This window comes from Andrena cerasifolii, chromosome 1 (genome assembly GCF_050908995.1).
Source record: "Andrena cerasifolii isolate SP2316 chromosome 1, iyAndCera1_principal, whole genome shotgun sequence".
NCBI classification, from domain to species: Eukaryota; Metazoa; Arthropoda; class Insecta; order Hymenoptera; family Andrenidae; genus Andrena; species Andrena cerasifolii.
Genome location: NC_135118.1, coordinates 29,260,771 through 29,276,533, shown reverse-complemented (window position 1 = coordinate 29,276,533; position 15,763 = coordinate 29,260,771). Strand labels below are relative to the sequence as shown.

At 41.9% G+C, this 15,763-nt stretch overlaps 1 protein-coding gene across 2 annotated transcripts in view; it reads left to right on the top strand.

Annotated features, from left to right (window-relative positions):
- The first annotated feature begins 215 nt into the window (after window positions 1–215).
- Window positions 216–15,763, top strand: part of LOC143374237 (puratrophin-1) — a 464,976-nt gene continuing 449,428 nt past the window's right edge. For both annotated transcript variants that reach the window (XM_076822217.1, XM_076822208.1), the window contains exon 1: window positions 216–1,587. In XM_076822217.1, coding sequence (XP_076678332.1) covers window positions 1,435–1,587 — 153 coding nt within the window. In that variant the 5' untranslated portion in view covers window positions 216–1,434. The remainder of the gene's footprint in view (window positions 1,588–15,763) is intronic.

The following is a 15,763-nucleotide window of genomic DNA, read 5'->3' as shown; positions in this document are numbered from 1 at the left end:
TTCATCGAACCAAAGAGTTTAAGGAGGTAGGGTTTAGCGCGCACCCTTCATTCTCATTTAACGCCGACGTGGGGCGGCCGGGCACACCTAAACTCGCGCTGAAACGCGATCCAGGTATATATCGTTCCGCAGTTCCGGCGTTCCGGACGTTCCGTTTCATCGTTCCACGGGTTCGAGCGCGAGAGTAGGCAGTTGCGTGTGTCGTGTCAGTTATATCTCGGCAGCGAGTGCCGTCAGGCGTACGGGTGTTGCGACGCGCTTCGTTCGTTGAAAATCCTCGTGCATTCCGCGCAGGCAGTCGAAATATTTACATGATCCAGACGAACGTTCGGTGCTCATCGATATTCCTCCGTCACTGTCCACCGCGCCACATCGGCGTGCACTCCCCGCGATTAATGCGATCCTTTTCGCCCGACCGTTCTTTCGAAACCGTCGTTCAGCCGCGCGACAAAAAGTCAGGTTCCTCGGTCGATTAAATCATGACAGTCGCGTTCGATTCTGGTCTGACGGCATTTCTCCCAGCGCCCGGTGCACTCGAATCGTTTCCGCCAGCGGAGGAAGCACGCGCGACACTTTCGCAAAAACGGGCCGCTTCAAGGTGAAGTTTGCCGACCGACACGTGATCGCGCCGCCGCTGGGCTTTTTGTTCCTGTCGGCCGCGAGGCTGCAAGTTCCGTCTGTGTGCACGGCCGGCGATTTCGATTGATCGAACCAGCCAGCAGCGGAGCCCCGATGTTTATCAGTTATACCGCGCGCGTCGGTAGTATCGGTGGCGTGCATGGCGGGGCGCAATTACTGCCGGGACATTATAATGAATTATGCAAGAGATCGAATCACGGCTATTCGAGGATCATCGGCATCGGACACTTTATCTTCCCGTGTTAATGCACGGATCGTATTCATTCACTCCGCGTGTCGTTGTGCGCGAACATAAGTGCCTGGTGTTGTCGGAAGCTGCCGCGACACTGCCGCGTTCAAGTGCGACACTACGAGAGCTCAGAAAAAAAACAGTGGATCGCGGAGAAGCATATTACTATTTTCGTCGAAGTGAGCGAAGTGGTAACTAACCTTGCAGCATCGGGAATCGGTGCGGTATGAAGTTCGTCGGTTCGATTTGTATGCGAACCGAGGCGCCTTGTTTCCGCCACGTAACGCAAGCGAGACGAGTGTTGCTGTTTCTGTTACTCGACGATCTTGTCCCTCGGCTCGCCATCAGCGAACACCATGTGCACAGTGAGAATTGACAGTCGAACGGTGATTGGTTAGGTTCGCGCGGGAGACAGTCGTAGAGCGTAAACTCGATAGAGATTTTTTTGCCGTGAAGTGTGCTGACGCGTCCGTTGCACTGGATCGAGATGCGGAGGTATTTCGATAATCGAACGGCCCCGGTGCCACGGACGAGCGCGACTCGGAACGCTGACGGTTAGGACGCGGATGTTGTCGCGAGGGAAGAGTTACGAAGTGGAGGAAAACTGTGCAGCGACCAGTGGAGGAACGGAAACACGGATAATCGTGATGGCTTACGTGCTGTGGCGGGTCTTCATGAAGAAATACTCGAAGGTGCGGCTGGGCATCAGGAATCTGCCGGTAAGTGGTTCACGTAGCCATGCTTCGTAATTTGGCGCCGTACGCGTGCAGTTGAGTTGACGCGCGCGGGCGTGCGTGCGGTCGCTCGCGATGCAAATGCAACAGTCGAATGGGGCAAAAACCATTGCCCCAGACGAGTTTCCAGCGGGATATAGTGGCGTGGTAAAAGCAGGGATGTATTAAATGTATGTATCATACGTGCAGGGTATCAGTTGTTTGAGGTCCTAGAGATATACCAAAGCAGACAAATGCTTAATCCTACAGAATAGGTGTAAAGAAAAAAATTGGAGAAGGTCCATTTTATGACTTTTGCCGAGGTTAGGTACGCTTGTAACCGGGCAAATATTATAAACTGGAATTCGTGGACAATCTATGTATTCGCTTCGTGTACGTACACATAGTCAAGGAACCTTTCTTAATAGTCAGTACAAGTAGTATTTCAAGAGATTGGTATTTATTTTTAGAGGAAAAATTACATCAACATTTCGAGCTGAAAATATAGGTTTCTTCTCTTCTTAAATAGTTTAGTGTAAAAAGCATGTCGCTTGTGTACTAAAAGGAAGTTTATACCAGTGTTTTATAATATTTAAATAATTTGCAAACCCCCACCTCTACATAAGTTAAAGAGAACACCTTAGAAATAGGTATTTCAGAATCTAATTCTGACTTAATAATATTAAAAAAAAAAAAAAAAATCGTTGCTCCCCCCACCCCCGAAAACACTTTGCGACTCACCGGTTGGGAATTACTGGTTTATAGTAAACACGTGACCAAATAAATAGAGTCCTGTAACAAATAGTAAAGGACACATTTAGCAGCTTGTATAAATGGCATCCATTGCATACTTCAGTGGGGCTCGGTTTAGTCACTATTTCTCGGCGAGGCACTATACCCCGGGTACAGGTAAACGTGCCGGTTGCACCGTGACACTCAAGGTCGGAATTTTGCTGGTGAAGTTCGCGCGAAACAGCCGCCGTAATTGTGGCAGCCTTTGAATAAACATTATGCAACGAGTCGGTTAGAAAACCGTGTTCGTAATGAAGATTGTGGAGATTCTGGGAGGGTTTTGTCATTAGCAGAAATTAATAAATTGAGATCCATAATGGGAGTCAGAGTTTTGAACACCATATTGCCATTTTTCAATCTGCAGTATTGGGGGATGTTTTATGGTCGAATTGGAATTCAGGGTATTTAAATGATTTTCAAGTTGATGTTCAATGAAATTCGTGTTCAGATCTTGAAGGCAGAATTGGGTATTGCTCGGGTAAATTTTAATTATTTTCCTATTGAAATTTAATTTAACCCTTCACGTATAATTATAAATAATATCCAGGGCCAAGTCCTCAAGCTTTACTCGTTATTCGATATAAAAGTAACCCAATTCTCCTGCATCGAAGTCCGCTGCGTTCCAACGTATCCGTTTCAGCAAACGGTGCAACTATTAGACTGCGACGGAAGCAAACGCGAGCATGGTAATTGGATAATTGCCGTGCTGGCTCGCGTACCACTTCTTTCCTACCGTTTCGTACCGGTATCAATGTCGATTTGGACGGATGTAAATATCGTGATCGATATGCGTCGTGCACGGTTCATTGATTCCCCATTGAGCCACGGCATTTTCGCCATCGTTATTCATCAATGGGGAACCGCTCCTTTTCGGTCAATTCCATAATCGCGTAGCGCTCGAAAATCGCGAAATTCCCGAAATCAGCGATTTTCACCCTTATTCTGCGATCTTTAAACGTGTGTAGCTCGGAGCAACGTTAACCGATTTAGATGAAATTTTCAGCATATATACAACTTACTTCAATCTACAAACGGGTTTTTTTGAATTTTTATTACAGGCTCAGAAAAAAATTTGAAAAAAAACGACCTTCACTATTTTCATCGCTATTCCAACCAGTTGTAATTTTTGTCAAAACGACGAAACACGTCTTCTAGAAAACTAATTCCGCTAGCTTCTAAAAAAAAACTCAAGTCGATTGGTTCAATTTTAAAAAAGTTATGCGATTTTAAAGTGTCAACTTACTTTCCGATGCGACTGTGTACTAACCATCGATTCACCGTTGACGACTATCGCGTCTAATTTGTCGATAGATCCTGTTATTAAATTTTCCCGTTGAATGAGTCGGTCGTTCACGGCGAGCAGGACGCCGGCGGGGTTCCCCAGGCGTGTTTAATCAATCAAGGAAAAGAGGTTCTCCGATGGCGGTGTGTGTGTACCTAGTGGCACACCCTGCTAATAAATTTCGTACAACGGAAGGGAAATATACTGAGGAGGAAGGGCGCGATGCAATTTACGATGTGTCGGATTGGATTACTTTGATCCGTCCGGTGGACGATCCGTCCAGCGGTTATGCAAACGGCTGTTTTATTCCCAGGTAATGGAGGGTGGGGGTGCAGGTTAAGTACTGGGCCGTTCAATGCGCGAGATGAAAGTCAGTAACCCTTTGTTCCGTGGTACCTGTGGGTGAAGCTTTGGATTAAATTCCACCTCGGAACGGTAGGATGATAGAAAAGGGCGCCAGCGGTGTGGAAAATTGGTGTTATCCTATGTTTCTCTGCAACACGCGATCCTCTGACAAAACAAGAAGTACTTATGCGAGTCCTATTCAAATCCACGCTCCCAGTTATGTATTGTTACCCTTGAATACTTGCGTAGGCGCCACAAACCCTCCTTTTCTCAATTCCTGACATCTGCTAGTTAAATATCTCCCTCTTTCCTCAAATTCCTATTACAAAACTTCTTCAACTTTGCTTCATCGAATCCTCCCTCCCACTTACAACTTGCAGCGTGATAAATGTGGCGGTGATTATCGAAGTGGTGTAAGACAAAAATGTAAAAATTGAATTCATCGCTTACCTCGTGTTACATCACCTTGCATTACAAAATAACAGGGCTGGAATAGGTTTCGAAAATAACTGTTTCAAACTGTTATATAAAGGTTCTGACTGAAAGAGTTATGAAGAACCTTTATTCGGAATAACCGTTATAAAGAACCTAAATATCAGACTATATAAGTATAAGTTACGGTTCCTATATAGCTTTATAACTTTTATTTTTTAGGTTCTATAACTTTTATTTTTTAGGTTCTATAACTTTTATTTTTTAGGTTCTATAACTTTTATTTTTTAGGTTCTATATAAATTACAAAGCTGTATTGTTGTAATATGTTGTGATTTCATTTACTGTAAAATTCTGTACAATCGTTACAAGAATCGGTTCTGTAACCGCTTTGTAACTTATACAGAACCTAAAAAATAAAAGTTATAGAACCTAAAAAATAAAAGTTATAGAACCCAAAAAAATAACAGTTATAGAGCTATATAGGAACCGTAACTTACACTTATATAGTCTGATATTTAGGTTCTTTGTAACGGTTATTCCGAATAAAGGTTCTTCATAACTCTTTCAAGAACCGAAATCTCTATACTAACAGTTTCAAGCCCTGCAAAATAAGTGACAAATTCAATTTCTTTATATATTTCACTCACACCACTTTCATACTCACGTGGTTCACGTTCTCTCTCCCAGAGCTTCTAAAGAACACTACAAAAGTCCACGAATCCAGCAGAGCTGCCAGCTTCTCAAGAATATTCGATGCTCCGTTTCCGAGAAGTTCGCGGCGAGACAGACCGTCGCATCCCGCGGTGTAATTATCGATGTAGAAAAAAATGGCGGGGGAGGGGCTGGCGCTATAGTAGAGTCCGAGGTCGCTGGCCCGCGGGGCTGACCATCTTAATAAATTAAGCGCGCCGGCGGTGGGGGCGAGGGGGCAGAAAGCACGTTCGGCCAGGAGGGTAAGGCGAGCTCTGGCTCCCTCTGGGGAGACTGGCGAGGGCAGAGTCGGGAAGAAAGGAGCGATAGGCGGTCAGAAACAGGCTGACTAGCGGCGGGGGCGGAGGGGATGCAATTCAGTTTGCGGTCGCCGAGTTAGGTTACGTTAGGTTAGTCCGGCGGTTGGTCCCCGTGACCGTGAACCGCGGCTGACCTGCGACACAAACAAGCTCCCTCCCTCGGCCCTTTCTCTCTCTTTCTCTCTCTCTCTCTCTCTCTCTGCCCCTCCCTTCCCTCGCGCCATCCATAAATCTACCTGCACTACATCGCGTCTCGTTCCATGGCTGAACTCGCTCGACTCTCCCTCTCTTCCCCTTTCTCCCTCCCTCTCTCTCTCTTTGGCGCGTTGCATTGTGCGCTCTTCGGGATCTTCGAGTGATAAATACGGCCGGGCCACCCTCCCTCCTCTCGCGTGTATCTCGCTATCTGTCCTCCTCTGCCGCGCACCACCACCTCCTGATCGCGGTTGTTCCGGCGCGAACCGTTTCCCGGTTTTATCGTGCTTACGAGCGGCCCCAACTCCGGGGAGACATCGTCCGCGTGGGCGTGCCGCTGATCTATTTCGATTTTCTCCGTCGTACGTTTCACCGTTTCGACGGAGACAACCGCCGCGCGAGGACCGTGGCCGTTATCGTCCGGTAACGATTGGCGACCCCGGCGCTGACAATATTCCGCCCTTCGCGGCGGGAGGACGCGGCGGAAAACGCAATCGACGAACCAGATGCGAGGCAGTGCGGAGGTGTTCGGTGCAATCGTCTTTGGTACTGGAGATTATTCATAGATGTTGGTCGTGTATTGGGCCTGGTGAAATGTAGGTATACGCGGTTGCGAGCAATGGAGGGGAGGAATGAGATTTTGAGGATGAGTGGTGGAAGTAACTTTACAGGTGGGTTTAATGGGAACTTCATAGTAGGACTTTACCATTTAGCGATCCGAGGTATTACATAGGGTATATTCCCTTTCTTTGCTGTTTCGCAGTTTGCACCAGATTAAGTAGTACATGTTTAGAGTAGTTTTATTCATTGAAGAAGTATGTACCTACAGTGACTCGCATTAATATTCGGACACTTTTTAAAATCGCATAACTTTTTTAGAATCGGTCCAAACGACTTGAGTTTTTTTAGAAGCTAGAAGGATTAGTTTGCTAACTGACGCGTTTCGTCGTTTTGAAAAAAATGTATTTGGTTGGAATAGCGAAAAGAATAGTAAAGGTCGATTGAAAATTCCCGAAATCAGCGATTTTCGACCTTATTCTGCGATCTTTAAACGTTTGTAGCTCGGAGCAACGTTAACCGATTTTGATGAAATTTAGTAGGTATCCAACGTGAATGCCTGAACAGAAGATAGAAAAGTAGGTGAAGCTATTTACTCCTCACCCCGAAGATGGGCACTTCTGTGAAGACTTACAGCCAACTTTTCTACTTTTCCACTTTTCTATCTTCTGCTTGCGTGGAAATATATATTACTTATTTGCGTCATCTGATCTTTTACTCAGTCAAGCGCACAATGTAATAAAATAATAACAGACACTTCCAATCCGAGGATCAACAAACTTTACCCACAAGCAAGCAATTATTTTTGTCACACACACTCTCTTGATGCCACACCACGCATAAATTCTTCCAGTCAAAATCAATTAACGATAAGTTCGGAGTGGAGAGAAAGTGACAAAGGCAGCACAATGCCGGTAGCACTTTCGTGGGTTCGAAGCCTCCGTCTTATCCATTGTTGTCGAGGGCGGAGGGATAGTGACAAATGTTGCTGCAATTCAAACACGACGTTATCGCGCTTCTGATTAGCGCAGCGTTTTCTCCCGCTGACGTCGTAGCGCAATATTCTGCGGGCTGCCTATCGTTCCGGTAGCCGAGGCCGAGGGAGGAAGATCATTTTGCCCGTTCGTTTAATTGTTTCGTCCCGCTGTTAATTTAATTGCCCCGACGCTGTATCGCCGGCGATGATACTCGCTCGTCTATCTGCAATAATTTGTTCCATTATCGGGCGCGCTTGAATCGAAAGTGGAAACGGCCGAGAAGAATGTTCCCTTTGAACGAATGTAGGCGGACAGATTGATCGATGGCTCTTTAATCGCTATTGTTAACGTTCATGGCCGTTGCAAATCGGATCAGCCATGTGAGATGAGTCTTGCAGTTGAACGAACGAGCCTTGCATTCTATCCACGGATGCATTTGCATACTCATTTCGGGCTGTTTGTCGTCTTAATTAGCTGCTGGCTGTTACGAAAACATTATGGCAGAAAATAGCACGCTATTCTTAAAAGAAAATGCTGTTTCTACCTGTACAGCAGCCTCGTGGCGCCTTGGATAAATTAACGAAAGTCCATTTTATGTTGTTATATTTTTTTTTGCGTAGTTCTGAAATTTTCACAAGTTTATTATGAGGTGATTCCATTACGATTGATATTTTTAACCGACTTCAAAAAGGAGGTTATGGATTCGACCCGTGTGTACTTTTTTATGCTTCATGTTGTAAGGTATAAGTTTAGGTGTTTCAAGTTGTAAGTTACAAGTTGAGGTGTTGTAAGTTATGACTTATAAGTTTAGGTGTTTCAAGTTGTAAGTTACAAGTTTAGGTGTTGCAAGTTATGACTTATAAGTTTAGGTGTTTCAAGTTGTAAGTTACAAGTTTAGGTGTTGTAAGTTATGACTTATAAGTTTAGGTGTTTCAAGTTGTAAGTTACAAGTTTAGGTGTTGTAAGTTATGACTTATAAGTTTAGGTGTTTCAAGTTGTAAGTTACAAGTTTAGGTGTTGCAAGTTATGACTTATAAGTTTAGGTGTTTCAAGTTGTAAGTTACAAGTTTAGGTGTTGTAAGTTATGACTTATAAGTTTAGGTGTTTCAAGTTGTAAGTTACAAGTTTAGGTGTTGTAAGTTATGACTTATAAGTTTAGGTGTTTCAAGTTGTAAGTTACAAGTTTAGGTGTTGTAAGTTATGACTTATAAGTTTAGGTGTTTCAAGTTGTAAGTTACAAGTTTAGGTGTTGTAAGTTATGACTGATAAGTCTAGGTGTTATAAGTTTTAAGTTATGAGTTATAAGTTTGATGCCCCGGTGGTCGCATCCTATACTGCATCAATATTGGCACAATACTTTGCCAGTACTGGTCAATAAAAAGCTATTGTCATCTAATTATTATTTTATGTACGTGCGCGCACATCTCCTCAGTATGTTGCGTCAATATATTGACACATAAATTGTAAAAGTATACAATATATTAAAAAAAACAGCGAAGTAAAATAAAGAAATAAATAAAAAACGTTGGGGGCAGCTCATTTTGTAGGCCCACCCATATCTTTTTAAATAAATACAGTTATATAACTTAAATAACTAAAGAGTAAAAACTAAAAAAAAATTAAAACCCACTTCAACAAAATTAAAAGGCACTATAAAATAAAAAATATTTTTTCCCTTATTTAATTCATAATTGAATTCGAAACAAAGGGAGCAAGAGACTTTGTCAGATCGATGTAATCATATTTTTAAATAGACTTCTCCCTCTTCCTTTCAAAGAACCCCATTGAAATTTTCTTCACCAATTCTCGTAATTACATCATCCATTTCCACAAGCATTCTAAGGTTGCCCTTCGTCAGGAAAATTTTGTACAAACTATTTTCACATTTTTCACCGCTGAAAAATTTAATTCTTTCCTGTAACAACGATGGGTACCATAGCACAGTTTAACAGCCTCGCGATACGCGTGTGCACATATTTGCCCCGGTTCCTGTTCCACGGGATTTGGTGCTCCGCGTCATTCCAGCTAGATATCTTGATTTACAACCGAAAAGCGTTTCCGTCTAGTCACCGCTACCAGTCATTGTTCCTCGCGGTAGACTGGAGACGAGAATGGGCAGAGAAAAAAGCCGGTGGAAGACATTTACATCGCATTAGCGAGCCGCCGCTGATGATGCTGGCTGCTGCTTAGTCGAGTCACAATGAGGCGAGGTGGCTTGTTCAATCTGGGAACGAAGACGGTGAAATAGAGCAAGGAATGCGAGCTAAAAGTCGCGGACTCGTTTCGTTTTTCTCGTGGCCTACATGGACACGATTATGATTAACCGAGAAAGGAAAAAACAAACCAGCCGAGCATTTCGTTGTGCTCTCGGCGCGGAGTCGGCTAAATGTCGGCGAACAACAACGGCAGGATGCTTCGATTCCAGTTGCACGGGGATGCTCCGCCGCCGCGCGCAATTTCACTTACTTTCGCCGCTAATTAATCGTGCTCGCCTCTCTCAGACGGCCGAGTTGCCCCGTTCGTGCGGGCTAGAGAAAGGTGCTATGCAAATTCCGGCGAAAAAACGAGGCGCGCGCCCTTCCCCTTCCTGCGAAGCTTTTCCTCTGTCGCGGGACTCCAGTTCCGTTGGCGCCTTTGACCCTTTGCGATTGGAGTGTGCCCCTTGGGCTCGGCATAGATTAAATGGGTATTACGTAGTGGGAATGTTATAGCTTTCAAGGTGTAAGTTATAAGTTTTGAGATGTAAACTTACGAATTATAAGTTATAACTTACACGTTTGGGTTTTATAAGTTATAAATTATAACACCTGCACTTATAACTTATAACACCTAAACTTATAACTTATAAATTATAATACCTAAATTTATAACTTATAAGTTATAACACCTAAACTTATAACTTATGATTTATAACTCCTCAACTTATAACTGATAACTTATAGCACCTAAACTTGTAAGTTGTAAGTGATAACTTATAACACCTAAACTTATAACTTGTAAATTATAACACCTGAATTTATAACTTATAAGTTATTACACCTAAACTTATAACTTATGATTTATAACTCCTAAACTTATAACTGATTACTTATAGCACCTAAAGTTGTAAGTTAATAAGTGATAACTTATAACACCTAAAGCTATAACTTATGATTTATAACTCCTAAACTTATAACTGATAACTTATAGCACCTAAACTTGTAAGTTATAAGTGATAAATTGTATCACCTAAACTTATGACTTATAAATTATAACACCTAAATTTATAACTTATAAGTTATAACACCTAAACTTATAACTTATGATTTATAACTCCTAAACTTATAACTGATAACTTATAGCACCTAAACTTGTAAGTTATAAGTGATAACTTATAACAACTAAACTTATAATGTATAAGTTACAAAAGTGAAGGAATTTGTGATTCATAGAATTACACAATGCATTAATTTCAAAATCACAGTACCTACTATATCCGCTTGTACTCCAAATTTTCGTATCTTATAAATTCAACCCTGAGGAACAAATTTCAATTCGATTAATGGCCGAATGATTTGGAGCGTAAAAGGTTAACAAGTTTGATGTGAACAGTCGTTGAGTTCCAGGATTTCGGTAGACATATTGTTTCCTTTCCTTATTTTCTTTCTTCAAAAAACTTTCACAAAGAACACTCATCGTTTGGCAGTCTAGCTTCAACCTTCCCCTAAGTAAAATTCCCTCGCGATGTGGGATCGTTCCACCTCAAAGCCATCAACACGATCAAGTCCGCGATTACGGTAGCACAATGAGGGCGCGTGTAACGCGTCAGCTGCCGCGTTTGAACCATTCAATCCGCTGTCGGTGAAACGGAGCGAAATTTCGGTATGACTGGGTTAAGCTACGTACACACTAGAGCACATGTTCGACTTCTACTGTAATAGATTCGCAACAAGTTACTGGCACATCTTCTGCAAATTTTAGTCCACCGAGGAAGGCGTGCTAAGATATTGCTATCTGTGTTTTTTTTGGTAAAACTGAGATCTTACATTCTGTATTTTGGTGTCTAATTGCATCATTAGCGTACTCAGGATTTAATCTTGCAGGAAGTCGAGTTCAATGGATACAAATATTTTCAATGCAAATTCAATAAAATTCACTACGTGATTATAAAAATTTATTGAAAGAATAAAATCCATTTTTTTTCTTTCTACAAAGCTCTATGTATTACATACTTCAGTCGTGGTTACATTAATCTTCGTTTTCCTTTTTCTTTGGGTGGTGCCAGAGCCTCTCGGCCCCTCCCCATTTGGGTGCACCACAGACTGGCACTTAAACCACATAATCATACTTCTAAAAATATTATCCCAGGACTTACTTTGGAAAATTCGATTCCTCTAATTACTGATTTAAGAATTGTACAGTAAATCTTGCGACACACACCTCTATAAACATTAAACCGTCATCAATCGTTCTCTAAATCCTCATTCCGTTGCCACAACAATATTTCCAATATACATATCAATAATGATACTCGATCACAGACAGATATACCCTAAAAATTTTCACGGATACCATTTTTCCCACAGAATCTGTCAAACACGTAGAAACTCCTCTACAGCGAGTGATACCTCACTCGGAACGTGTGCCCCAGTGTACACGTAGCTTTACAGTTTCCACGGACGATACGTATCTGGAAGTGTCGCCCCGTGTATCCAGCGGGGCCTTTGTTCCGCGGCGACAAGCGTCGCGGTGAAACCGCAGCCGTGTAGAGGGACTTCCGGCGTGCTAGGCAAAAACTTTAATCGCAATTAAGCCAATTTCACGGCAGGAATGGGCATTGTCTTGAATCGTTTCGTATTCGCGGCGGTGCCCGCCGGCCCTCGCCGCTCCGTCTGGCTCTGCTCCTCTCGCGAGCGTTCCCTCGCGAAGGTGAACGCTCCAGCGAAGGATAGGAAAGAGCCGAGGCTCCTCGCGAGCGGGATCTGCCACAGCCTGTGCGCGGTGCGCGGCTTGTGTCCGCGGATAATTGATGATAGTTGCTTAGCAGCCGGCGCACAAAAGGTTCTTCGACGCCTTTTGCGTACGGGGCCGCGTTGGCCTGAAAAATTTAAATTAGTACAATCAAAGGGCATTCAGCTGGGTTCCCGCTTGAGTACATACAACGTGGTACCACCGGCAGAGGTTATCGCACATTGTTGCAAGGAATTGTGTGGTAATGGTAAGGAGACGTGGATGATAGGGGGAAGGGATTGTATTTTTGGAAGTGGAAGATTGAGGTGTGGTAGATTCGAATTCCGGATAATTGTTTTGCATGTTTGATTGAGAATTGGGAAGTTCCAATTATTTGTCGCAATGCGTGGCAGGCATGCTTTAAGGGGATAGGTTACCCTCGATAGCCCTAAAACAGGCCCTTTTTCAAACGCAAATTGTAAAATGATAAATAACAGTAGAAAGAACGTTTTTTTCTAGGTTTAATCGTTATTCTATGAGCTTTAATACAAAAAAAGAAAAGTCTAAATATCTCTATGTACATAACAGTTGTGAGTGAAAACGTAAAGACGTGTACCCGGTGTACCGTTTGATGGTGAACATAAAATCTCGAAAACCGCTGCAACGATTTGAATGAAAATTTAATCAGAGATGCAGAAAACCATTCTCTACGATGTGTCGGAAGCAGATTTTCAAATAATGTAAGGAAGTATATATTTGCTTAAATTTATTAATATAAAGTAGCATTATATCGTATTCACATAGATACACAGTGTATTAATTGCAATAGACTATTTTGTATTTTTTTATTTAACAGTATAAAAGAGTACCTACTTTAAGGAAAAGTCACAGTTTAGTTGCAGAAATAAGAAAATTATGGAGACACAAAAATTAAAAACGGTAAAAAATGACCGGTGCGACGGTTCTAGTGTTAATTGGTTGAATGTTTCTCCTGTCTGTTTAGCACGCAATCTTCCATAGACCTTCAGATTTGTATACTACATCACTTCGAGGATGGAAAATGTCTAAATGTTCTAAATTTCTCTTAGAAAACAAATTTATAAAACAAAGTCTCAGAGATTGAATTCTAGTTAGAGGAGATTGACATTAGAAAAGAATTTCTCTGTTTATATTCAAGCGTGCCACATTCTCGTAACTCTCTTTAAGTCCCACCCCGTCACTCTTACGACCTCGACGTAGGAGGAATCCTCTTCTTTCTTCTATTACACGGAGCATCGAAGCATGCAATTCCGTTGTAACGAGTGTAGAATACATCAGCTTGGCAAACAGGCGATTTCTGGTATAAAATACCGCGGCTCGCCAGGAAACCATCGTGAATCGCTCAATTCCATCATCTCTAGACTATTTTTTCATTGCGCAACGCGCGGGCGTCCACGAATTTCAACCGCGCGCCAGGCGAGCCCTCGAGAGCTCGAGCCTCCACGCCACTGTCCGCAAAGCTGCGCGCGCAGCTCCCGCGCCTCGGTTCAATTTGCGCGCGCCGGCGCCCGCCGCGCGGAGCGCGTGAGTACGAAAGCGATTCGCGCAACGGCACTGGCTGCGGCTCGATTACGGTGTTCCGCCTGTGCCGTTAATTAAATCACCAGCGCAATAACGCACCGCGGAAATGCGTGAAACCCATTCATCGCGGTGGTACCGTGTTTCGGTCGACCTTGCGATAGGTTTGAAGCTACTGTTATTATTTCGCTCTGTTCCTCTACTTGGATCTATTCGAACACTTGAATTGAACTTTGAGAATACTTTTCTTTTTAATTGTTTGTATTGATATGTCTGTATGTAAATGATTAAGTAGGTTAAGACTGATAGGGTGATGAATAACAGAAGGGTTCATGCTGGGATATTTTGTATGGATTTGAAAGGTAGAAATAGAGACCATAGCTGTTATAATCCAAATTTTGAAATCTTAAATCTAAAATTATGATCACGTTTAGAGGATCAACCTAGTTAATTACTTGCAATTATTAGTTATTGGGTATCTACGATGTCAACGCTTTATTTTTCGTTGTATAAGTGGAATTTATTTCCGTCAATAACCTATTATTATTAGTATGATTTTTAAAAATTAAAAAAGTTATGGTACAAGTATTAATATTTTTGTTCGAACGATTTTGGTTATTAATGCGTATTATCGACGAAAACTTTATTTTGGTTGCCGGTAAACATTATCGATGATAGGAGTTTTGTTTTGGTTATTTGCCTCGACTATCGTCATCTTTCGAGGTCTTAAGTCTCGCGACACGCGACTCTTTGTTTACCGTTTTTGTATACTCCGGTAGCATTCTCGGAAGCGGAATGAATGACGATGCAAGGTATAGTAGAAGTATTAGCAACCAAAATAAAATTCTCGTCATCGATAATGGACATTAGTAAACAAAAAGAATTTCCCTCGTCGATAATGGATATTAAATAGTAACCAAAAAGAATTTCTATCATCGGTAATTAGCGATGGGATCAAGTATATTGGAAGTAGGTTCGAATCTGACTGTATAGTTTCGAACAGTTCACGAGTACTTCGGGGAAAAAAAACACTACTTTCAAGTAGACTCGAACCTTGACGAGAAAGGTTTGAACTCTTTGTAAGAACTTTGAGAAACGTCAGCGGTACTTGCAAGTATAATCGAACTCTGACTATTTATAGATTCGAACCTTTTAACTAAAAACTATACCTGAAACATCAAGCTACAATATCCAATATTAACTTGCGTTCAATCTAGTACCAAATACGAAATACTACGAAAAATATCTTAAGTGGTACGATATTGGCAATTCTCAGCTATGTAGATTTTTGTCTTCCAGGGTTCGAATACTACTTTTACGAGATTCGATAAAACTTAGAAGTACATTCTCGAACTCTTCCGGCACTTTTTCTGAGGTTCGAAACCGGCTTCTATGACCCAAGTTCTTGTGAAGTATATAGAATGAAACGCCAGCCCTTATGAGTAGTATTCGAATCCCATGAAGTGAAACTTTTCTATTGGAATTGACTCGGATTCATGAGTACATATTGAACTTGATCCCATCTCTATCGGTAATGGTAAATGGTAATAAATTTTTTTAAAATTATTTATAATGGTTATTCATAACCAGAACAGTTAAAAATCAATATTTTTTAATCATTTCATTTTTGAAAAATTTCTGCAAGATTTAATGAAGCCTGCCTGCCATTTAAATAAAAATCAACTTTTTTCAACGATCTTTTCCGACCAAATGTTTAAAATAATAATTACTATTGGTCTCTGGTTAGAAATGATAATTAAAAGTCTGAGCACTCAGGTATATATATATATATTCTCGAAGTGTTTAAATACTTTAAATAGTTATTATTACTAGAATGGAATTTTCTTCTATTTAATGATTACCAGTTTACCCAGTTTGGCAGTGCACTTGGATCTCTGCTCGCACTGAATTCGCGCTGCGAAGTGGAGGAGTTTTCCACTTTTCTATCTTCCGTTTAGGTTTGCACTAGACTTCACTATTTCTCTGTAAACCTACTGTAAAACGTTTCTATGCCTCCAATATTCGAGGAATTAGGTAATTAGTAACTAAAGCTCGAAAATACGCAATTATGTCTAATAGTCCAGTACTTCAATTCTATAAAG